Here is a 22930-nt window from a genome sequence, read left to right on the forward strand (position 1 = left end):
GTGTAAGGAGCTTTGAAAGAAAAGCGTCTGGACTTCTTTAAGTTGCTTGAAGACGTTTCACCTCATCTGAGAAGCTTCTTCAGTTCTGAAGGATTCATAGGTTTAGATCAATACAGTAACTGAATTATTGAAAAATGTAAAACAATCAGTAGCGTATGTATGTTCCCAACTAAAATGGCTTTTCTTTTAAATTTAATACCATCACAAGCAGAATTAAAACCAGCTACAATAAAAACAACAATATCTAGACTTCAGTGGTAACATAAAACAATCAAAATGACTATTTGGATGCTCAAGTTTTATAATGTTGCGTCCATCATATGACCAAAAAAGTGTCTGCTGTGAAAAACATCTTTTATACAAATGCCTGGTGGTGAAATCACTTGTGATCATTCTCTCTTGTGAACCTCCAGCTTTTTCTTTTTGTGAAATCTGTAATTTGTGAGATGAAGGTCAGAAAAAAAAGATTACATAAGTTTTAATCAATAGTTTTATTATCTTTAATGTTTGGAATCTAAACAACGTAAATTTATCTGCACTTCATTAAGAGAAACTGGTGAAGGGCTGCAGATGAAAACAAGCTTTTACCAATACATTTTTCTGTTCAAATAAATAAATAAATGCATGCAGTGCATTCAGGTGTAGTTTATATAAATATGGGAGCACTGTGTAAGCCCATGCATGCAGGTCACAGTTGTAAGCATAATAAAAACTCTCATGAATAGAGCGTATCCAAACTGCTTTGGTCTGATCGAACGTCCTTGAGGATAACAGATGGAGGGAGACAGCGCGATGAAGAGCTCGGTCCTTCATACTGTAAATATGCTGTTCAGTGCGACTCGTTCAGACATTCTGTTTTGTTTTCTTACCCTGCAGACAGCATACTGTAAAGCCGACATGTTAACAGCAACCGGTTCACATAAAAGGTTTTTCTCTGTACACAATATTTGCCGCAATGTTCAGAAGCAAGTGGGAACAACCACTAGTATTGTTCTTTCCACCTACACTTTTACCATCTGAAAGCAACAGGCGTGTGTCAAGAACACAAAAAGCCTTCAGTACTATGGTACTATTATGCCAACAGAGCACGTCGCTCTCAGACTGCCAGCTTACTTGTGGTTCCTAGAGTATTTAAAAGTAGAACGGGAGGCAGAGGCTTGGGCCCAGTTTGGATTTGGGAGACAGACACCCTCTCTACTTTTAAGATTCCCTTTTGATAAAGCATATAGTTATGACTGGATCAGGTGACCCTGAATCCTCCATTAGTTATGCCTAGACTGCTGGGGGCTTCCCTTGATGCGCGGTTTCTTCTTCACTTTCTTTTTTTCACTCACTGTGCTTATAGTGATTATTATTCATCTCTGGCTTTTGCCCGTGCGCCTTTGTCCCGTATTCCTCCCCTCACTCTCAACCGGTGGCGGCACATGGCCGCCCCTCCCTGAGCCTGGTTCAGTTATAGGTTTCTTCCTGTTAAAAGGGAGTTTTTCCTTTCCACTGTTGCCGAGTTGTTGCTCATAGGGGATCTTCTGACATGTGGGATATTCTTGAACTGAATTAAACTGAACCAGAGCTGCAGCTATTAGTAATTAATTTAAAGAAATGTAAAATAATGATAAAAAAAATTATCTTTAGTGTTAACTTTTGCCACTTTCTTTTGTCCAACATGACTGTAAATAGAGATCCCCTTTTATAGAATACAGTAACAGGTTAACTGATAACAAAAACAACAGTCTTTAACTGTGAGTACAAAATGAAGGTGAATCTGCATTGTGTCTGCTCAACTCTGCTCTAAACTATAACAGATGCTGGCTTATTTTTTATATGGACGAGTCAGTAATTACCATTATTCATGTATCAGCGTTGAGAAAGTTCTTTGAGCATAAATGAGCCACACCTCTGCTGCTGCCTGGCCAACCTGGCAGATGATTAACAGACATATCATCATGGAACAAACAAAGGGAGCGCGATTTATTCCCAAATCCTAGTTTTTCCCCAATACAGACCTTTAACATGGCATAAAGCAGCTAATAAATATCAAACATTAAGAAGTAGCATTTAATGGGTTTATTTTAATTTACTAAACTTCCTGGTTAGGTTAATCACATATCAAAAGCTGTGCAATATTTCAAAAAATATTTAACTAATTATTAATTCACTACATTTTATCAGCACATGCAAGACAAAAACAGAGATTTGTTCCATCTAATTAGCACTAATACTACAGTGAATGTGGCTGCACCAGACGCTGAACAAGCTTTGAAGGAAAAGGAGTGGCTGCACCTGATAACGGAGTTTTATATCACAGAATCAACACACCCTGGCTACATAGATTTATTAGCTGCAATTCAGCAGTCGCTGGGTTAAGAAACTGATAACTATCATGTCAAACACCCTCATTATCATCGTACGGTGATATTTTCTGTTTTCTGTCAGAGAATCCTCTTTCTGCCAGAAATGTCTAAATAAAAGCTGCCCTGAGATCAGCTGGCAGCAGCATACTGCCAACGGATTGTAAAAAGTAGTATTTTATGAATGACCTCTCTAACAACATATGCAAATGTCCAGAGAGACTGCATTCAACTTGTAAACTGCATTCAACTCGCAAACATGAGATTCTCATTAGGAAAAGCACTTTTTGAGTGAGGGATTGAGCGACTGAGGGTTATTACAGTAATTGTTGGATTATGCAGCCCACCCCCGACTGTTGTTTTTCCAGACTTTCGGGACTGACGGGCTGCGCTCTCATCTGCGGGACCTGCTGCTCTGCATTATAGCTCTGATCTGCTTGACAGATGACTGGGAAACATTAAATCCTTGTTAAGTGCTGGAGCAGGCCCAGGGTCAGGAGGAGGGGATTGAGGGAAGGGTTACACTTTGGCGGGCTGCAGATTGGCAGGGTGATGTTGATGGTGAGAGAGTGAGAAGTGACCTATTTTTTTTTTTCCTATCGCCTAATACAAAACAGATTTTGATGAAGGTGCTGCTCATACACGGAAGCTGCCCAGTTCAACCCCGGCTTAATCCCAGTCTGATCTGATGGTTCATTTTGGTGTAAAACGTGATGCAGCAGACAATTTAAAGACAAATACTACACTTGGGGAGAATGTCTCTTGGAGGAAGTATAGTAATGATAGTTGGTCATGTACCTGAAATTAGAAGATGGACGTGCACCTTAAAATAAGGAGCAGCCTGGAAAACTGGGAGATTCAGTCAAAGTTGAAATGAAATGTAAATGCTGGTGGAGGCTGAGGAGAAACCAGTTGCGCATAAAAGACCAGGAAACAGTTTTAGCTTTAATATTTGCTTTTGGGAATTTACACTGAAGTTGAATTGAGTTTTTGTTGTTGTCTAGATGTGTCAACTGGTTTTAATCTGACAATATTATTAACCTGTACAAGTCAGGCGGCATGTACTGCATTTACTGTTTGTCAATCTGTGATGTTGTGTGTGAAATCGTTCCTCGGCACAATAATTGTCATCAACAGGAGATAGAAGGGATGCATAAATGTGCCAAAATATCTGTTTCTTCTGCTTCTCCACTTCAGGCTCAAGGGGAGGATGGAGTCCATCCCAGCTGTAACAGGGCGAGAAGCGGGGAAGACTCTGGGACAGTTCGACCTTCAGTTGGAGGACTAATACACATAAACACAGACAACAATTCACGCTCACATTTATACCTGCAGTTAATTCACCAATTAATTAACCTTATCTGATTTATGTCTTTGTACTGTGAGGGGATGACAGAGTACCTGGAGAAAACCCACACAGGCCTGGAGAGAACATGCAAACTCTCCACACAAAAGACCCGCCTTGGATTCGAACCCAACCCCTTCCTGGAGCAACATCTCCCAAACCTCATGCTACCCACAAAAGTGTTGTGATGTAGACAAAGAATATTATCTTCAGGTTTGAGGGATAATCACATCTGTGTGTAAGCTGTTAAGTAGCGAGATAAAGAGAAACCAGATGGAGGCGCACAATCTTAAATATGTGGATCTCAAGCTTTATGCATTTTATAAACCAATTTAACATTAACTGGCTTTTCTGCTTATGCAGTTGCTGCAAGAATACATATTTAAATTTTAAAAGGACTAACACAAAAAATTGTCTGTGATTTAAATTTAAAGACATTAGTTTAAAGATTTTAAACTAATATTTTATGCCTTTTATTTCTAATCCTGTAAAGTTATACAGAGAACAGTACAGGAACAATAACAAAAGGAGCACCACAGAAAATCAGAGAATAAGTAGGTTGATCAATATTGTCCATTGGATTGGATTCCAGCTAACTGATGGTGAACATTTGTTTCAGAAGGGCAGTCTGCTTTTCAACAATGTAAGCTGTTAATTCTTTGCTAGGTAGCAACCACATAAATCTGCTCAAGCTCAAGTGCGTCCACAGAGGAGCCACCAAGCATCGAGTTCACATCCTGAATCCTAAATAAGAAGCACAGATGGCATCTAGTGTCCATGCTGATGCACAAGCGTCGGAATATTTCTGAAACATTTATCCAGCTTTGACGTCAGAGACACCTTGACTATTAATGAATGAAATATGGGAAATGCAACCTCAGTGGGGGTTACATCAGAGGTTTGGCTATCCAGCTGTGACAGTGTAGTTAGATCTTCCACTCAGGTCCTGGGATCACAAGGACTAAGTGCCCAATCTGTCTTCATCAAAACCACCGTGTCCCTTCCTCCCCCTCCAGCGGCGGAAAGTCATTCACCCTTTAAATCGTCGAGCTGGAACTCGGCTTAAAAGGGGGATTGGAGGTTCAGCCAGCGGCAGCCAGTAAGAGCTTTACAGAGAGAGAGAGAGAGGAAGAGAGAGACAGACAAATTCCACCTCACGCACCCACCAGCACATGGCCTCAAAGACCTGATTAGGATCAATATCCTGTTTGGAAGAGTGACACTCTTCAGTCCGGCACGTGTCCGATAACAATAGCGAGGAGATGCGACGCAAAATACAATTACTCTGAAACAACAAACAGCATCTTACATCAGCAAAGCCAAGCTGCAGCAGGACCCGTAGTAAGTTGCTTGGTGACAGTTGCTAAGCCACCACTGGTTTCTGTCTAAGGTCTCTCTCTTTTTTTTTTTTTTTTAATGTCTGAACTCAGGGACTTTCAATTGTGGTGAAGATGCTGTCCTTACTTTACGAGGTTACCAAGTTTTCAGGCAGATTACCCTGAAATTTTGTTTAATGGTGCTTGAACTAAGTTGGGGAATATTACACATATCAGTAGAATTCTTTTTTAACTTGGTTCTATTATTCACCTACTAAAAGGACTAAAACTAATCAGAAGAGCAGGAGTAATCAGCCTCAAGGTGCTTTAGGTTGTAAGGTAAAGACCTTACAATAATACAGAGGAAGCAGAAAACAATCAGATAGCTCACGGAAATCAGAAATCCAGTATTGTAAGTCAAGAGTGTTGCGTTTCATATTTTATTATAAATTACTATTTAAACAGTATAAATACTGTATGTAGGTATTCTTCAGCCTAATTCAGTACATGCAGCTACAATCATGTGGGAAAACTGCAGATTTGAGAACTGTCCAGATTAAGATCTAGACGGTTCTCCACCCAGAGGGTAAGTCGCACAAAGTCACTGTTCAGGATGCTGCAGCGAAGCCTGTTGTTGGAAAGTTCATTGGAAGGGAAAAAGTGCAAAAAGCAACCTGGGTGATGGTGACCTTGAGAGGATTGTTAAGAAAAGTTAATTCAAGAACTTGGGAGAGGCTCACTAAGACTGACTGAGGCATGTGCTGGAGCACCATCAGCACAGATGTCTTCAGGAAAGGAGCTGTGGCTGTCATATTCCTAATATCCAACCACTCCTGAACCAGACAGTTTTACGTCACTGTTGCTCAATGATCCGAGGTAAGTAAACTTTGCATTTCATTTTGAAATCAAGGTCTGGAAGAACTGTGGAGAGGGACACAATCCAGTGCAGTTTGGTGATTCAGTGGGTCATCTGCTGATGTTTGCAGTGGTTGCTCCTCTGTGTTTTACCAAATCCAAAGTCAGTGAAGCATTTAACCAGGAAACTTTAGATTCAGAGAATTAATGCTTCCATCTGCTGACTGCTGATCTATGATGAAAAATATCCGACTCAGAAATACAGATGATCTGTAAACTGCTGTAAAAGCAGCCTGGGCTTCAGTGACGCCTCAGCAGTCCAACAAGCTGATCACCTCCATGTTACAACACACTGACACAGTAATTTGTGGTAAAGGAGCTCCAACCAAGAAGTAAGCTTATAAATAATTATACCTTTCAGAAGCTGGACATTCCTGTTAATCTCTTTTTAAAAAAAAAAAAAAAAAAAAAAAAAAAGGTCTCAGGAACTATTCAGTTCTCCGGTATTTCCTGTACACATAGAGCACTAACAATAAAAATAAATAAATCTTTGAATCTTTTTTTAATGGGTGATTCAATTTTATTTATTTAGCCCCAAATCAAACCTGTCGCCTCAAGGTTCTGACAACATCCAATATGCCACCTCCTCCAGGAGGACAACAAGATGTTTCCAAGCCAGCCAGATGAGATAATCTCTCCAGCGACTGCCCCGTGTCGCGAGGTCCTGGTGGCTAGGCCTTAGCCCAAAAAAGTGATGTGGGTTCAGTGCTTAGTAGATCAGATGGCAGTCCCAGGTGAAAGTCCTGGCGCTCCGATCTCTGGCGTTCAAAACTGGCTATACTAACACTGAAATATTCACCTCACGTTTATTGAAAATAAAATATATGAAAGTTTCTGAGGAGCACTAGCATACTAAAACAATAATGTATAACACCACATATCTGTGTACATCTTGGCTCTGTATGTAGAAGCCAATTATCTATAAATTGTATTCCCAACACCAGTCAGTTATCGAGTACCTGCACATCTCAATTAGCATCCACACATTTACTTAGGCAGGTTCATTTTGCTGTTTTCTTTCATATACTTGCACTTCTCTTTGTGATTTCTACATCCTAAACTGATGAGCTTCCGGAGGGCCTACATTTGATAGCAAAATGACATATTTAATATATTGCACAACATGCAACGTTCATATGAGGCCGAATCCTGGCACAGGAAGTGTTGTGTTTCAATTCCCATTGTGTCCACAGAATAACAGCAGGTGTGTGCGTAATCGTCCAACTGTCATATGCATACAAAAAAGTTATCATCCCAGAGACCCATTTATTATACAACAAAGTTGCTTAACAATCACGCACAGTGGTGATCCTCGAATAAATGATAATTGCACTGCATGGAAATGCATTGTATACTAGAGCACAGTCAATCTGACAGACCGAGACTCAAATCATATGTGAATTCTGGGTGTGCACACTCACACGCAGAAACTACATGCTGTAACTCCCACGCGGCAGCTATGTGTTGTAGAGCATGAACAGACCAGTGTCATCCAAAATAATAGACTGAACAGACTGCAGTATGGCCCACATCGACAGCCCAGCAGATTTGCTCACTCCACAGTAACGTGTGTGGTCATTGCATAACAAATTCTGACATTAAAGCACGACAGTGGAGGCCAGAGATGCTTTGCCCTTCCCATTGGGATGGGTGGGTGGGGGGTGGGGGCTCATTCTCACTAAGCAAACTGCTGTAAACAAATTCTTTTGAATGTAAATACATTCTCTCCATTCACTGGGCACCCCACAGAAACATAAATCCTACCAATGACATAATAAATATTCCCTTGGATAGAAATGTCTGTTGAATGGCCGTACCCATGATATAAATCTGTATTTTATATGCGCCTCTTCCACCAGCAAGAACTTTTCAAACGCTGACAAATGTTAAACATTTCTTAATCATTTATGCTTATTTTATAGAATTATACAGTGAATTATTTTGCATAAATAAACAAAAGGTGAATATTTTAGGGCAATACAGAATCTCATGAGCAAAGCGGTTTTAAAACTACTGGAAATAGCGTAACGTGCAGCAGTGGTGGAGCGTTATTCATACGTCAAATCGAGGCTGACAAAGTCCAGAGGACCTGAAGAGGTTTGTGCAGAAAGCTATGCGAGTGTGCGTCACGCGAGTTGGTTGTTTACTGGGTTGCGTGAGAGATGGTGGTCTGGAAGGCGAAAGTGATGTTGTTTCGCGCATGATCGAGGTAGGGGTCAGAGAAGGAGTGTGTGTCACCGGAGAAATGTCTCCACTGCATGAGCTCGGACATGCTGAGATGCTTCTGTGTCGCCCCCTTACGGTCACCTTGACGACCGAGCTGGCAGGGCCGTTCGGAAACCAGCTCCTCCTCCTCTGTGATAGCTGAAAATGAAGACCGCAAAGATGTGAGGAGGCATGATTTTCAGTCTTTTCGTGCTCTGGTGTCAGCATGTGTGGCGTGTATGTGAGCCTACCGCTGAGTGTGCCATCCATGCCGCAGCCACAGTTCAGCAGGTCATGAGTCAGGCAGGGCGTCTCCGTCAGGCTGAAAAGATCTCGCAGGTCACTGGTGGAGAAACTCGTGTGCTCTGCCCCTTTCCCCATGTCAACCACGGTTCCAGAGAGTCCCTGTTTGGACACCTGTCGCTGAAATATACGCTCCTCAATGGTGCCTGAGAGAAAGAAACAAAACTTTAAAACACTGTTGATATGGTGCACTTTTTTTTTTTTTTGTTCGGAATTTGTATTTACGTGTTCTTGCCTGCAGTGAGAAGACGGTAGATGTGCACAGTCTTCTTCTGTCCATCTCTCCACACCCGAGCCATGGCCTGGACAGAGAAGAGGGAGGAGGATAACACACACGTATTCAGTGCCCTCTGCTGGATTTGCATGTACTCGTACACAAGGGCAGCTTCACACTTGTTCGATTCAATTCATCTCCCCTAAGCAACGACCTCCGGGCCATAAATATTGGGCCAAAGTGTGTCAAAGGAAATCAGTTCTCACAGATTTCCATATTAGAAATGCCTATTTTTTTAATACCTATTTGATCTTTTTCTCCCTGATAACAACACTGATAATTTTCAGTTTCTTTTAAGTGTGTCTTAGTGAAATCCTTCACATGTTTTGGTTCCTGTCATTTCCATCGTGTTCTTTTTTTATTTTCATCGTGGGGTTTTTTCCCCCACTTCTGTTGTTTTTTAATATTTCTGTGTCATGGTTACCATGTCCATCTTTTACATACAGCTCACGATGGATACCAATAAAACCAAAGGCACTTTTAAACTTCAAACAACCCCAACATTTGAGTTTTTCTACCTTTTCAGACTATTACTGTTTGTATTTTACCTGAATGTCGTTGGCAGGGTTCCAGTCGATGTCGTATAGCACCAGGTGGGAAGCGCCAATGAGATTAAGCCCAACCCCACCTGCTTTAGAGCTCAGCAGAAACAGGAAGTTCTGAGAATAGGGACTGTTGAAACTGTCGACCAGTCGCTGCCTCTGGTTCGTGGGGGTATGTCCGTCCAGCCGACAGAAGGTGTAGCCCATGTGTACACACAGGTCCTGGAGCAAGTCTAGTGTCCGAGTGTAGTTTGACACTACGACCACCCTGCAGGAGCACACCTACTATCAAATGTGACGCTTGATAAATAAAGTTTAAAAAAAATCCAGATGATCCAAACAATCAATAGCATCTTAGCGTCACACAAAAACACACCTGTCTGAAGAGCTCAGCTGTCTAATGGCGGCAAGCAGGTCCGTAAGAACCAGCAGTTTTCCAGAGTCAGCCATGGTGAATCCTCCTGAAGAATAGGATTCTGGGAAGAGATCTGCCAGCCCCTCATATAATGAACTCTCCACAGAGCCAGCATCTGTCCTCTCCTACCAACAGAACAACCCATGTTCATGGTTAGGACTGGGATTCACGATTATATATTTATAGTTTCCACTATGATCACAGGTTTCTGTCCCCCCAGCCAGCTCATAAAAAAATTAACCTTAACAGTGACGTGGAGCAGTCCGGGGTGATTACAGAGCTTTTTCAGTGCGGTGATGCAAGCCAGATGTGTGTGGGTTTGAGTGGAGCCCTGAAGGCAGGCCCTGAAGACTCTGTGGCAGAGGAGGTGCTTGTACAGCTCTCGTTGCAGAGGGGACGGCTCGCAAAACAACGTCCAGTCGAGGCGAGGAGGCAGGTAGCGGTTGATGATTTCCTGCGTCCGCCTCAAGATGAACATGCCAGTCAGACGAGAGAGCTCGGTCGCTCGCTCCTCTCCCAAAACTCTCTCCTCCTGTTGGCAGTGGAAGATGTAAGATCAGGTTTAACACCAGATAACATTTTTATAACAACTGCACAGGAAAGAGAAAGGAGATGGGATTACCTCTGTGCATGAGGGCTGTCTGGAGCGCAGGATTGGTTCCTCGTATACTTTTCTATAAGCAGTCGATGAGCCCAGAATCCCAGGGTTCACAAACTCAATGATGGCGTAGAACTCCTGCAGGTCGTTTTGAACTGGAGTGCCTTCAAAAGCACAAAAAACAGTCTGTTATAAAACATCTGCAAGCAGTTGTAGCTGCCATTCAGAAACTCCCTTATCGCTTTCACCTGTAAGTATGACTCTGCGATTACACTTGAGGCTGCTGAGGGCTGATGATGTTTTGATGTTGCTATTCTTTAATCTGTGACCCTCATCACAGATTATAAGACCAAAATCAACTTTCTGGACCTGAAAACAGAAGGAAATTACAAGATAAGAGTACAAAGATCAAACAGCTTCGTTGGAAAAAGCACGCTATGAGACATCGGGAGAACATACCTGCTCCAGGCAGCGCAGCAGCATTTCATAGCTTATCACAAGAACGGTGTGCAGTGGGGACAAAACAAACTGCTCTATCCTGTGGTCCTAAATACATTTCAATGAAGAAAAAAATGGAATTACTTAATAAACTCCAGATTAAAGTAGATGATTCATTCAGATACTTGTTCTCATTTTAATTATTTACAAAAAAGATATTAAATCAAGAAAAGCCGGCAATAAAAATGGAGTAACATAATTAAGTTATTGAATAAGAGAGAAGAATTATTGCAATAGAATAAAATAGAAAGCTTATAATAAAATGGATGGATTTTTTTTAAAACCACAGACATGTAACTAAGAGCATGTGGGTTCCTTCTGAGTTTTAAGCAGTGTGACTTGTTGCTGTATGCACTTTAATACAGAATGGATAACAGGTTATATACATATGCACTAAAGCAGTGAGTTCACATTCGCTTTCCAAATAAAATCATGTTGTTTCATGATTAACTGAACCAAGGACTTGTAATTATAAAACAGAATAACCTGATCCACAGTGAAAACACTGATCCTCTCACGGCCCAGCCACTTGTTGAATTCTGCGGCCCAGTTCTGTACCAGGCTGCCAGGTGTAACCACAAGCACACGCTTAGCAACTGGCCTCCCACCATAAGGTCCCTGCTTCAGCAACGTCCAAGACAGCGCCACGCTCTGGAGAGTCTTTCCCAGACCCATTTCGTCGGCCAGGATCGCACCGTAGCAACCTGCAGCTCTGAAGCACAGACACATAAGCACAACATCAAACCAGTGGCTCCGTTTTGTTTTGTTTTGTTTTTTGTGTGGCGCTACAACAGATTAATTAAGAGGTTTTTTGCACAGCATTTCATGATAGCCAAACAGCACTGTCACCTCATGCCCATGACACACTCGTAGAGGAAGAGCAGGCCATCCCTCTGGTGCGGTCGCAGGTGTGTGGTCAGGTGTGGGTCAAGCACAACATCGACCATAGGAAGCCCTGACTTGTTATTTAACCACTGGTGGTTGGCGGAAGGGCGAGGCATCACCAGTGCACCTAAAACGATATGAAATAATATTATTAAAATACATTATAAATATATTTTTTGCCAATTTATGTAGGTAATAACTTAATGCATCATCAAACTCCAACTTTATCCACACACCTGGAGCGAGGGGGTCATGGCGAGGTCTGCGAGTTTGTTCCTCCTCTGGTTTTGTTTCTCTGTGGCCCGCTCCGCCCACCATTGTTGGAGGGCAAAAAGGTTTGAATGCCAAGCGGCAGGAGGGTGGTGGAGCAGACTTTGTGTTTAACTCCACTCGCTCTGTTTGGACCTCCTGAAAACAGCGCCCCTTGGCAAAGTCCTCAGCAGAAATGACTCCCATCACCTCCACCTCTTTCCCACCAATCATGAGAGTCTCTCCCTCGGAAAGCGAGGCCAGCTCCGACACCTTGTAGCCACTACCTACAGTTCAGATATGCACACTTGTCAGGATCACGTGTAGTAGGAGAAATCAACTAGTATTGACCTACTTAGCCCTTTAGCATATTTTAATGTTTAATGCAGTAAGCTTCAGTTAAGTGTAAAAAGTATGCTTGTAGAATTTTATTTAAGATTTGAGTATTTAACTATTTTCCAGTGTTTCATGATCCAAAAACAGGCCTCTGGGGCTGACTATGCACAACTAAGGCAAAGAGGCAATAATACCTTGACAGAAGCCTGGGTATTTTCCTGTTATTTTTATATTTGATCTTGAGTAAATTAAATGTCAGGTAAATAATTTTAATTACAGTACTGATTACTTTGCTTTCATTGAGTCTTAAGTCAGTCTTAATTTCTTTATATTTTGCAAGGAAAATGTGAAATAAATAGGTTCAGCAATTTACTGAAATGTGTAAATGGAGTTTTTTTGGTGCAAAAATCACATTTTATGCCTTTCACACTCTGTCACCTTTGATATTCTTGTTAGATTAGACAAAAGAAATGTAAAGAAATTATGTATTTTTCTGACAAGCTGCTAATGATAAAGTACTTGTCTTTGCCAAGTTGTTTGTTATGTAACACTGGCTCATCCTTCGAATTAGGTGCCTTTTTATTGCTTGAATGATTCATAGATCTGCATTTACAAGACTGCAGTGAAAATGAGTGAAAAAGTAGCTGAAGTTCAAAGAAAAACTTTGAAAGTCCTCGAGAAAGCCTGGAGAACTACAAGTCTAGCTCCTTGGAAGCCAAATATAAAGAAATGCAGGCTATCTCAAGGCTTTTTGTATATAGTATTATATTAAAATTGGGCAGTTGTCATTTTAAATACAAGCAACAACTATACAGGTGACGAATTAAAATTTGATGTTGGTGTCCGTCTTACCCTTTCCGATATCCTTCCCCTCCATATCTTTAAGAGTGACTGTGCGTCCTCTTGTCACCAGCACTGCGTCTCCCTCCCAGCGCTTATGTTTCTTCTTGCTGGCCTTACACCACACCACACTGAAGTAACGCGCCCCGTCCTGACTGCAGCCAGAGTCTGAGCCTGCAGGAGGCTGAGGGGTTTGGGGAGACCCAGGAGGGCCATCATTCACTCCTGTAACACAAAGACATAAAACAAAGTCAGATCCACCAGATGTACACGGGAAATTGACCAGCAGAGGTCACTGTCGCATCAAGCTTTTCAGCATAAAGGCTTCTACACGCCATTGTTGGCTCCACCTATCATGGAAACAAAATACAACATGTACAAGGCTCAAACAGTTAGCACCGTGAAACAATGCAAATGTCAGCAGATGCGGTCACCTTATGATCTTTCATCAGCTTCTACAAGACGGATTAAAGATGATTTCCTATAAAAGTGGAACACGTGACTTGGAAATAAACAGAGGACCAGAGGAAAATGGATCTTCTTTTTAATACAAACACGTGAACGCATAGACAAACAGTAAGAGAAATGGGCAACACTTGTATAACAACAGTACAATACAATCAATGTTGAACTCACAATAAATAGCAGTAACACCAAAAACCATCAGGGCCCCTCCCTTCTTTTGTTCGCGCAGCCGGTCAACAGTTCAGCAACCAGCGAGAATTACTCACTCGAACATTTTTGTTATCCCAATAACAGATTAAGGCCTTCAAAAGTTTACCTTGTGCTTCAGTCCTGGTATCTCTAAAATTTGCTACTGGAGTGCTTTCTTGTGGCGACATGAATGGTTTTTGTACGAAGTCTACAGAATGAATAAAAGCGGCTATAAAAATTGTTTTGATAACCAAAACCTCTAGTGGAAAGTGGATTTCTACAGATGCCAGAATGGGTGGAAATGTTCTTTACACAGAGATAACAACACGTCGCTCACACTGACATCAAGTGCTTTAACTCTTACATTCATATTTTTCCAACAATCTTAGACAATAAAGATCATTAATGCCTTGCTGGCACTCCTGTAATTAGAGACTGGTGGTAGGTGTAGGCAGGAAGAGCACCACTGAGGTACATTATCAGTCAATACTACAAATATTCCCTTCCAAAATTTGGACTTTTATACATATTGGCCTGTCACAGTGTTACTGATGTGAGCTTTGTTTTATTACATAGATGTTTGTCCCCACTTTTGGTACTCATGGACACGATGATGCATTTTTAACACAGACAAGCACAAAGACGGATGGCAGCAGGCGTTATTATCCTAATTATCCTGCAGGACGTAAACAGGTTATCTGTGTGTATACGAGGCACTATGTTTCCAAAAGAAAGTCAAGTCCTGAAACTGATCTCACACAACCAAAATAAAACAAAATTAGTGACTGCTCCAAAGCACTTTTTTTCCTTTTTCTTTTTTTTAAAAACTGTACTACTCAGAGCCCCTCCCTTTCTCACAGTGACCACAGAAGTGCATGTTGATACTTGTTATAGAGAAATGGGCAGTCCGTGTCTCAGTCGGGTTGCCTTCAGTTTCTCCACTTTGATCTTGGCTCGCAGCAGTTCCTCCTCCAGTTCCTGCTTCCTCTTCAGCCCCTCTCTCTTCTCCTCCAGGTACAGGGCCACCTTCCTGTGATTGGCCAGCACCAGCTCGTGCTCCTCTTTGGCCAGTTGCAGAGGCCGAAACCTGTCCGGCTCGTGGTGAGGGTAGATGTCGTTGGGGTAGAGCTCATGGCGTAAGGGCAGCGGCGAGGTGGAGAGAGGGATGTTAACAGAGGAAGGAGCTGGAGATAACGACGCTTCATAATCATGGATGCTGCCCAAGTCCTGCTCTCCCTCTCGCTCCTGGCCTCCTTCCAGCCGTGGTCCTGTGTGCGCTGGGAGGATGGGAAGGTCTGGCGGTGGCTTTACATCCTGTTCAGCGTCCAGCTGGACCACCTCATGGGGGATACTTGGGACAGATGCAGAGTAATCCTGAAGTCCAGCCAGAGATGAGCTGCTGCCAGGATGTTCGATAGGAGAGTTGTGCTTGCTGTATATTAATCTACAAATGGGAAAAACAGGATTAAAAAAATAAATAAATAAGTGAGCCTGGAGTGCTTAAGCAGCATTTACTATATCTTGTTTATGTGAAGTGTGTTGAAACCTCTGCAGGTAGGTAAATCAATCAAAGAATTAGGTGAATGATCAGGGAACATTAAAGGGAGTGAAAGGAAATTAAAGGATTTGGCAACAAGTCTTGGTGGTTACAACCTCACACGTGTGAAGCGTTTTTGATCCCACTCTTATTCATCACTAGGATTTCTAACTGTGATGACTGCCTTTTAATCTGAATTATTCAGTGTATTTTTCTCCTCTGCGTACTCTCTTAATCCAGCATGAGGATATTTAGCAGTGTCTTACTTTTTGTAGTGCTGAGAACACAAGATAAATAATTGTTTTGGAGCCAAGTTTCTGATAGAATTATCAATGTGAAAACCAGACCTATGTATTTTCCAAATGTACTGATGAGCCGCCAGTAAATGATGGCAGGTCATGCAGTATGTCCTCTTGAGCCTGACAGTGTTCAGTGAGTAATCTGATTGGGTTTGGGAGCATGAACGGCAGCCCCTCCTCTCCCTCGGTATGTCCAAAACTCTCATGTGACTTGTGTTATCCTTTATCTTTGTGTGTGTATGTGTTCTCATAAGTGCAACCGTACCTGCGCAGCGCCTGGTCCTTTTCGTGGATGGGCACGTGGTGAAACAGGTGAGGGATCATCTCCATAATTCTCCTGGTTGGCTCGGAGATGCTTGCTCTGTACTCTGGCTGGGCGTGTCTCCTCTGCATCACTTCCTGCTTGGCTGACTCCTTCAGTCTCTTGTAGAGGGTCCGGAGGCCCTGAGCTGTGCGATGGGGTCTGTCTCCTCCCAGGGCATTGTACTGTTCAGCAACAGTGTCCCAGCACTTGTTCTTGTCCACGATGACCGCGTGCTTGTTGGTGTGCTCCTCCAGGATTCGGATGTGAGGCCGGACCAGCTTCAACAGGTCCAGCTTCTCAGAGAGGGTGAAGTTGGAGGAGCGGGCTTTACCCACCATACTGGACAAAAACACAGAGCTGGATGCCATCTTCTAGCATACTGGGCTCACGCAGACCAAGTCTGGCCTATGGCTGTCACCCTTTAGTAACCACACTCAGTGGTGTGGGCTTCTCTCTCTTCCCACCTGTCTTTTTTTCAGTCCCCGCCGCTCTCTTCTCCTGGTCCACGGTGACACACCAACACTGGTCTAACTCAGAGACATGTCACATTTCCCCCCTTCGTCTTCTTCCTCTCCAAATCAAACATAGGCTATGTCTAACAAGTGCATGGATTCTCACACTACTCCTGGACTCCCTCTCAGCTACGTTGCACAACAAAAACAGGCTGTGCTGCACACAATAAGAATCAGGCTTAACTAGGCCAGCCTCGTTTAGGCCCCCGCCTACCGCGGAGGGCTTTGGATGAATTCCTCCCAGCTTAGGCTGACGTAGCTAAGCCGCTTAAGCCCAGCCCGACCTACTTACAGCTCGGTCTCTCTAAACCCCAAACCGAGCACAGCACAGAGCACAGCAGAGATACACCGGCTCTACAGTGTGACAAAGGGAGTGCTGCAGAGGGACACTGCCCTCTGCACATGTGCCACAACAGTTTGCAAACAGCACACTGTAAGGTGTTAAAGTGTCACATGTCTAACGTCCTAAAATGAGTGATGCTTTGAATCAGCGCCGGCTTAACTAACTGAACCGGGGGGGAGGGGTCTGTGAGCGCGCTGCGCATGTCCGTGGAACCCGCGCTTCTGGCCGTGCTTCAGTGTAGAATGAATGCAGACGGGGAACGCCAGCTCCGCAGCGCACGCGGCGACTCCGTTGATTAAATACGTGTGTGGGGCGCGTGCAAAAACAGCTCCAGGAAAGCGTGCTCGCGCCGCGCGGTCTCAGGAAGTAAAACAGAAGCACTGGCTGCTCCGACAGGAGGAAGGGGAGGAGAAGGAGACGCTGATCCCGAGCACAGTCCGAATCTGGCCGCTAATTTGCATAATGCTGGACCTGCTGTCACTCAGCCTTCGCCCGCCCGGTTTAACATCTATCCTGTGTGCGTGTTATTATTAGACAGAGCGGAATGCTATTTATATAAACGTTATATCTCATTATAGTGTCTGCTTGAAGTTTCTGCGCGGGGTTTGCTCGAGTTAGACTTTGCAATATAACAGCGAATTTAAACAGCAGTGGTTGGTACGTGTAGGGCACATTATGAGGAATAATCGCTAATGTGGTGGTGATGACGATGATGATGATGTCCATGTAATTTATAACACTGGCTCTGCAGTGTTATAAATTACATGGACAGGCCAGTAGCTGTAAACTCTCTTTTGGGACCAGCCATACCTTATTTTACACAGCAAACATGAAAAAGCTTCAGGTCCTGAATGATCCATTTAGGACCGACAACCTCAAGCCAAATATTTGTAATTAGTAACGTCCCTGCCTTTAATGCTGTGTATCGATTAACCGATTATACAAATGTAGCCCAAAAAACCCCAAAATAGATTGCACGACACATTTTTAAGGAATAAATTACAAAAAATAAAAAGCAAAATGCCCGATGTTGCAAATATGATACAAATTTAATCTCATATATCAAATTACTATTTTTTTTTTTTTTTGTCAGAAGGGTCATTGTACGCTACATTTTCAAAAAGTTGGAAAGTTATTTTATGGTTCAGGGTTTAAAGGATTTAGAAACACGATATATTATCTTGTATATTATTATAATTATGTTGTTTATAGAAATCCTGGAGGATTTTCCGGTTTGTGTTCTAGTCACTGCACATTTTTGTGTTGTTTATTTATTATTTAATATTTCTTCTTTTGTACTGATATGGACTGCAGGTGGCTGTGAATGCAAAGTAGATGGTGTGGCTCAAGTAAATATACAGCAGAGCTTTGTGTTCAAGGTGACAGTGTTTGTATCATCTCTATCTTTCTTTTAAAAAGACAACAGAATCAGTATTGTTCTGTATGTACACATTAATATACATGATGCTTTTTGCCTGAGGCAAAAAAAAAATTGCCAGCAGTGTGACAACGTCTGTCCCCCTTCCTCATCTTTTGCATATTTGTCACATTTACATGTTTCAGATCATCAAACAAATTTAAATATTAGACAAAAATAACCTGAGTAAATTCAAAAAGTAATTTTTAAATTATAATGTATTAAGGGGGGAAAGTTATCCGAGCCTACATGAAAAATTAACTGCCACCTTTGTAAAATCATAAATGAATTGATTAACCACAATTTTTAGAAAGTTAAGTTCCGTTTCTCTGTCTACACCCGAGTCTGATTAATGCCAGACCTGCTGAGTTACTAAAACCAGTCTGACAAAGTGAAGTAGGTTCAAAGATAAAGCAACACATCATGCCACGATCTAAAGAAACAGCTGAGAAACAAAGTCACTGACTCACAACTGTCAGTCAGGCTTTGGCTTTGGGTTCCAGTGAACCACAAATGCCACAAATGAAGAAAACTGAACAGCGGTGAACCTTCCCAGGAATGACTGGTCTACCAAAATTACTCAAAGAGTGCATCGACGAGTCATCCAGCAGGTCACGAAAGAACCCAGAACAGCATCTAAAGAATTGCAGGCCTCACTCACCTCAGTTAAGGTCAGAGTTTATGATTCAACAATAACAAAGAGAAGGCATCCATAGGAGAGTTCAAGGAGAAAAGTACTGCTGACCAGAGAGATCACAAAGGCTCGTCTCACATTTGCCAAAGAAAAACATCTTGATGATCCTCGAGACTTTTGGGAAAATATTCTGTGGACTGACAACACAAAAGTTGAGCCTTCTGGAAGGTTTGAATCCTGTTACATCTGACGTAACACAGCATTACATAAAAAGAGCATCGTACGAACAGTCAAAAGTGGTCGTACAGTACTCTGATGTCTACGTGGACGTGGACAATTTGCTGCAATTGAACCATGAATTCTGCTCTTTATCAGAAAATCCTGAAGGAGAATGTCCAGCCATCTTTTTGAGTCCTGAAGCTTAAGCTCAGGTTCTGCAGCAGGAAATTGATCCAAAACACACCAACTCAAAATGGCTTAAAAAAGAAAAGAAAAAAGAAGAAGAAGAAGAAGACGGTTTTGGAGTGTCCTAGTCAAAGTCTGGATTTAAATGTGTTTGAGAGGCTTTGACATGACCTTAAACAAGCCACTCATGCTGGAAAACCCTCCAATGTGGCTGAACTAAAGTAATTCTGCAAAGAAGAGTGGGCCAAAATTCCTCCATAGTGATGTTAAAGACTCATTGCTACTTATCGCAAACACTTGATCGCAGTTCTTGCTGCCAAGGATGGCACAAGCAGTTATTAAGTTCAAGGGCAATTACTTTTTTCACACAGCATCAGGTAGGTTTAGACAGCTTTTCCCCCTTAATGAATAAAATCATCATTTAAAAAAAAACCCCACTTCATTTTGTATTTGCTTGGGTTGTCTTTTTCTAATATTAAAATGTATTTGATGATGTCAAACATGTAAGTGTGACAAATATGCAAAAAAAAATGATTAGCAATAAAGCAAAATGAAATCTTGCATAGATTTATTGCTCCAGACGCCTTGAGGCTAAAAACGATTGAAAACCATAATTAACGACATTTTAGAATATTTGTCATAAATAAAGTACAATTATCAAAAACAATAATAGTCCCATTAAAAAATATTAATGTATAAAATATAACAGAGCCCACAGCTTGGTCACTTGAGCGCTAATGAAACAGAAACGGCTGTTTCAGTAGAATCTTCATGACTAAACTACCTAAACCTAATGAGGCATCAGGTATGCTGCATGCTGAGGCTTGCACTGTCTTTGTCATTGTAACACACAGGGTTAATTGGTTTAGCTTTTAATCTCACCTGCATTTAATTAAAAACTAATTGGAAGTCTTGTTTGGTTTAAGAGCTATCCATCTTAAATAACAGCTTGTAATGGAACCATGATTTTGTTTTCTGGTGGAAATCTTGAAGCTTTTCTCATTTTCAAACGTTGCATCTCCTTGTCTCCTCAAGGAGAGGGGAATGCTTGCTGGATTAACTTTAAGCAAAGACACGCAGGTATACTCTTCACGGTCAAGAAAAATGGTGGGAGGCACAGCTGGAATACTTAAATCATGGTACAAGAAGAATCCTATCTGAAACTCTACCTCTAAGTTGTAGCAATAACTCAGTGATCACACCATCAACCCTTCACTATTTGTGGGTGTGATTAAAAAAATAACTACGTTTAATTAAAAGAAATATAAAAGTCATCATGAGCAATGTTATGTCCATCTGATTCATCAGACTCCTTTCCTTCCTGGCCTTCCACTCTTTGTTGTGGTCTTTTTTTCCTCTCTCTCTCATATGAGGCAAACGTATTTGTCCCCATATTTGTCTTTGCACATTCCCTGACATACATTGCTGAAACTATGAGAATCTCCCTCCAGGAATCAACTGACATTTGTAAGTTTTCATATTGCTGCTATGATTATTAAATTGGGCATAAGAAGTGAGAAGATGGGGCAAGAAAAAGGCAAGGCTTTACATGGCTGTTTGTTTTTTACCTGCTGGTTTATAGTCTTCAGCAGAGGCTCCTAATCCAGGGTTCTGATGCTTTGTCTCAGCCTCATTTTCCTTACTCTCAGTTGCACTGAGAACACGAGCCAGAACCTTTGACAAGGCTGGGGCAGCTTCAGGCTGGACGTTAAACTCTGTCTTACTTGCACCTGGTGTTGCAAGGCTTCTCTGGATCTGCGAAATGAGGTACGGACAAAAGAGAATTCTTAATATGAGGAAGTGTGATTAAAAAAATAATGGAAAATAATCAAATTAGAATTATAAATACTGAGGGTTTAATACTGTAGGAAAAATGTTGAGAAAAAAAATTACTTTATCCAGTGCATTGCCTGAACCAAGTTTGGGGGTCAAAGGCTTGGATTGAGCCACAGAAAGTGAAGTACATGCACCAGGTGGCACAAATCGAGACTTTTTCACTGCATTACCCAAGAGCTTGCTGGGAGCTCCAGAGCGCCGCATCTTTCTTTTTCCTAAAGACAAAAAGCAACCGATACAATAGTCAGATTGTCTATTCTTATTTAATTCACTTAATGTACAGAATTCACCTGCTTGCTGCATACATGCTACTACTGTACATTACCTAATGTATATATTATATATAATGTCCCCCCTTTGCACAAGTCGAGGAGCGTGTCAGGTTACATTTCACTGTGTGTTATACTTGTATAACTATACATGTGATGAATAAAGAACCTTGATCCTACAAGCAGATTAATAAAATACAAATACAGTAACATTTGGTTGACACAAAATCCCAACAAACACCTGGACTTGCCTTAAGGCGTTACTGCATGATTACCGCTTATTACAGACGGTTTAATATCCTTTGAGTGGTTTAAAATCAGGGGGGGAAAAGAAAACAAAAATATCTTCCTCAAAGGTACTCACTTTAATAACTTCGTGAGGCATGTAGCAAAAACTATCTCGTCCGCTCAAAACAAATCCAACTCCAACACTATTCCTTTTAATGTCACAGTCCTTTAGCATTATATGAACACATCTAGCTAATGATTTGTCCCTATTAATAGCAAAAAATTGAAAACTTGGATTATTTGCATATGTAAATTCTGCACTGGGTAAACTGTGCATATCGAGACGAAAATAACTCACTCAATCCTTTTTTATCATACATAAATCCTTGGGGTCACTATCCCTCTGATGGCTTTCTAGCTTTTTCACGTCCTCAATTCCTGTTTATGCTGGAATAATCGGCATATCACGATAATTTCTAGATAGCAACATGAACCTGTTACACAGCCAGCTAGCTAACACTAGCATAAAGATGATAATAACGCGGTTGGAAGTCTAATTTAGGCTTTATTATCAAGTCAGATAACGTGTGACAACGTATTGTACATACCCCGACGAGCTAAAAGTTAGAAGAAAACACCTGACATCGCAGCCTTTAACTCAATTGCAACAGAACTCGTCTTGTCTTTCCTCTTCAGTGACTCTAGCAGCGGTTCAGTTTCTCCCGCTGAACAGTTTGAAGAATCTGATTCGTCGAACCAATACAAATGGGCGTGGTTAAAACGAAAGGGTACGTTTGGTTCTTCTGTCCCTACAGTTTAGCCGTCGCATTCAATGTAGTTTATATCCCGCTTGAATTTCAGCAACCGGTCGATCGATAACTTGTGAATCGAGCTCACCTACTACTCACTTCATCCCTTCATTAAATCACAGTGAAAGCGTGAAAGGAGGAATATTTGGGAAATCTAAATATTGGTATAACCGTTTAAGTAAGCTGCTAATCGTAATATTTTGTTTCACTAGCACAGCTACCACAGTAAACTCGCCTCACATGTTTTTTGCAAGACTAAGGCAAACGTGTCAACTTTTCAAAATTTACCGCAAATTACTCAATTTGAGGGTACCTGAAAGTAATACTTATATAGTAGTTGTATTAAGTTATTTTCGCTAATACTTAATTATATTGACATTTAATAATATTAATTATTAATACTGATATTAAATGATAATACTGACAGGACATTTATTAAGGGGGGAAAAAAACTAGCCAAACCTCCAAACCTTTCTGCATAATTCAAGTGAGGTTGAGCTTCGGGGTAAGAACGGATGGCTGGACATTCTCCTTCAGGATTTTCTGGTAGACAGTAGAATTTATGGTCCCATCAATTACAGCAAATCATCCAGGTCCTAAAGCAGCAAAGCAGC

The 22930-nt window shown here is 41.6% G+C and overlaps 2 protein-coding genes across 4 annotated transcripts; both read right to left on the bottom strand.

Moving 5' to 3' along the window:
- Positions 1-3982: 3982 nt before the first annotated feature.
- rad54b (RAD54 homolog B) lies at positions 3983-22240 on the bottom strand. 3 transcript variants are annotated; one of them, XM_004541366.2, is made up of 16 exons: positions 22116-22240; positions 21068-21225; positions 20743-20929; positions 13082-13294; positions 11881-12180; positions 11609-11771; positions 11246-11471; positions 10721-10807; positions 10510-10630; positions 10286-10425; positions 9905-10195; positions 9625-9788; positions 9255-9516; positions 8668-8734; positions 8381-8578; positions 3983-8288 (listed from the first exon to the last, which is right to left on the bottom strand). In XM_004541366.2, exons 2-16 carry the CDS (start codon positions 21212-21214, stop codon positions 8068-8070), a joined length of 2787 nt encoding a protein of 928 aa, XP_004541423.1. In that variant the 5' UTR covers positions 21215-21225; positions 22116-22240; the 3' UTR covers positions 3983-8067. The 3 variants fall into 3 exon arrangements, with proteins under 3 accessions (XP_004541423.1, XP_004541424.1, XP_076746098.1); XM_004541367.2 differs by lacking the exon at positions 22116-22240 and having other exon boundaries at positions 21181-21212; XM_076889983.1 differs by lacking the exons at positions 20743-20929; positions 21068-21225; positions 22116-22240 and adding an exon at positions 16328-17201.
- On the bottom strand, positions 13597-16334 carry LOC101478626 (fibrinogen silencer-binding protein). Its single transcript, XM_004541365.3, has 2 exons — positions 15825-16334; positions 13597-15167 (listed from the first exon to the last, which is right to left on the bottom strand). Exons 1-2 carry the CDS (start codon positions 16229-16231, stop codon positions 14612-14614), a joined length of 963 nt encoding a protein of 320 aa, XP_004541422.1. The 5' UTR covers positions 16232-16334; the 3' UTR covers positions 13597-14611.
- Positions 22241-22930: the final 690 nt, after the last annotated feature.

Source organism: Maylandia zebra, linkage group LG11 (genome assembly GCF_041146795.1).
Source record: "Maylandia zebra isolate NMK-2024a linkage group LG11, Mzebra_GT3a, whole genome shotgun sequence".
Classification (NCBI taxonomy): Eukaryota; Metazoa; Chordata; class Actinopteri; order Cichliformes; family Cichlidae; genus Maylandia; species Maylandia zebra.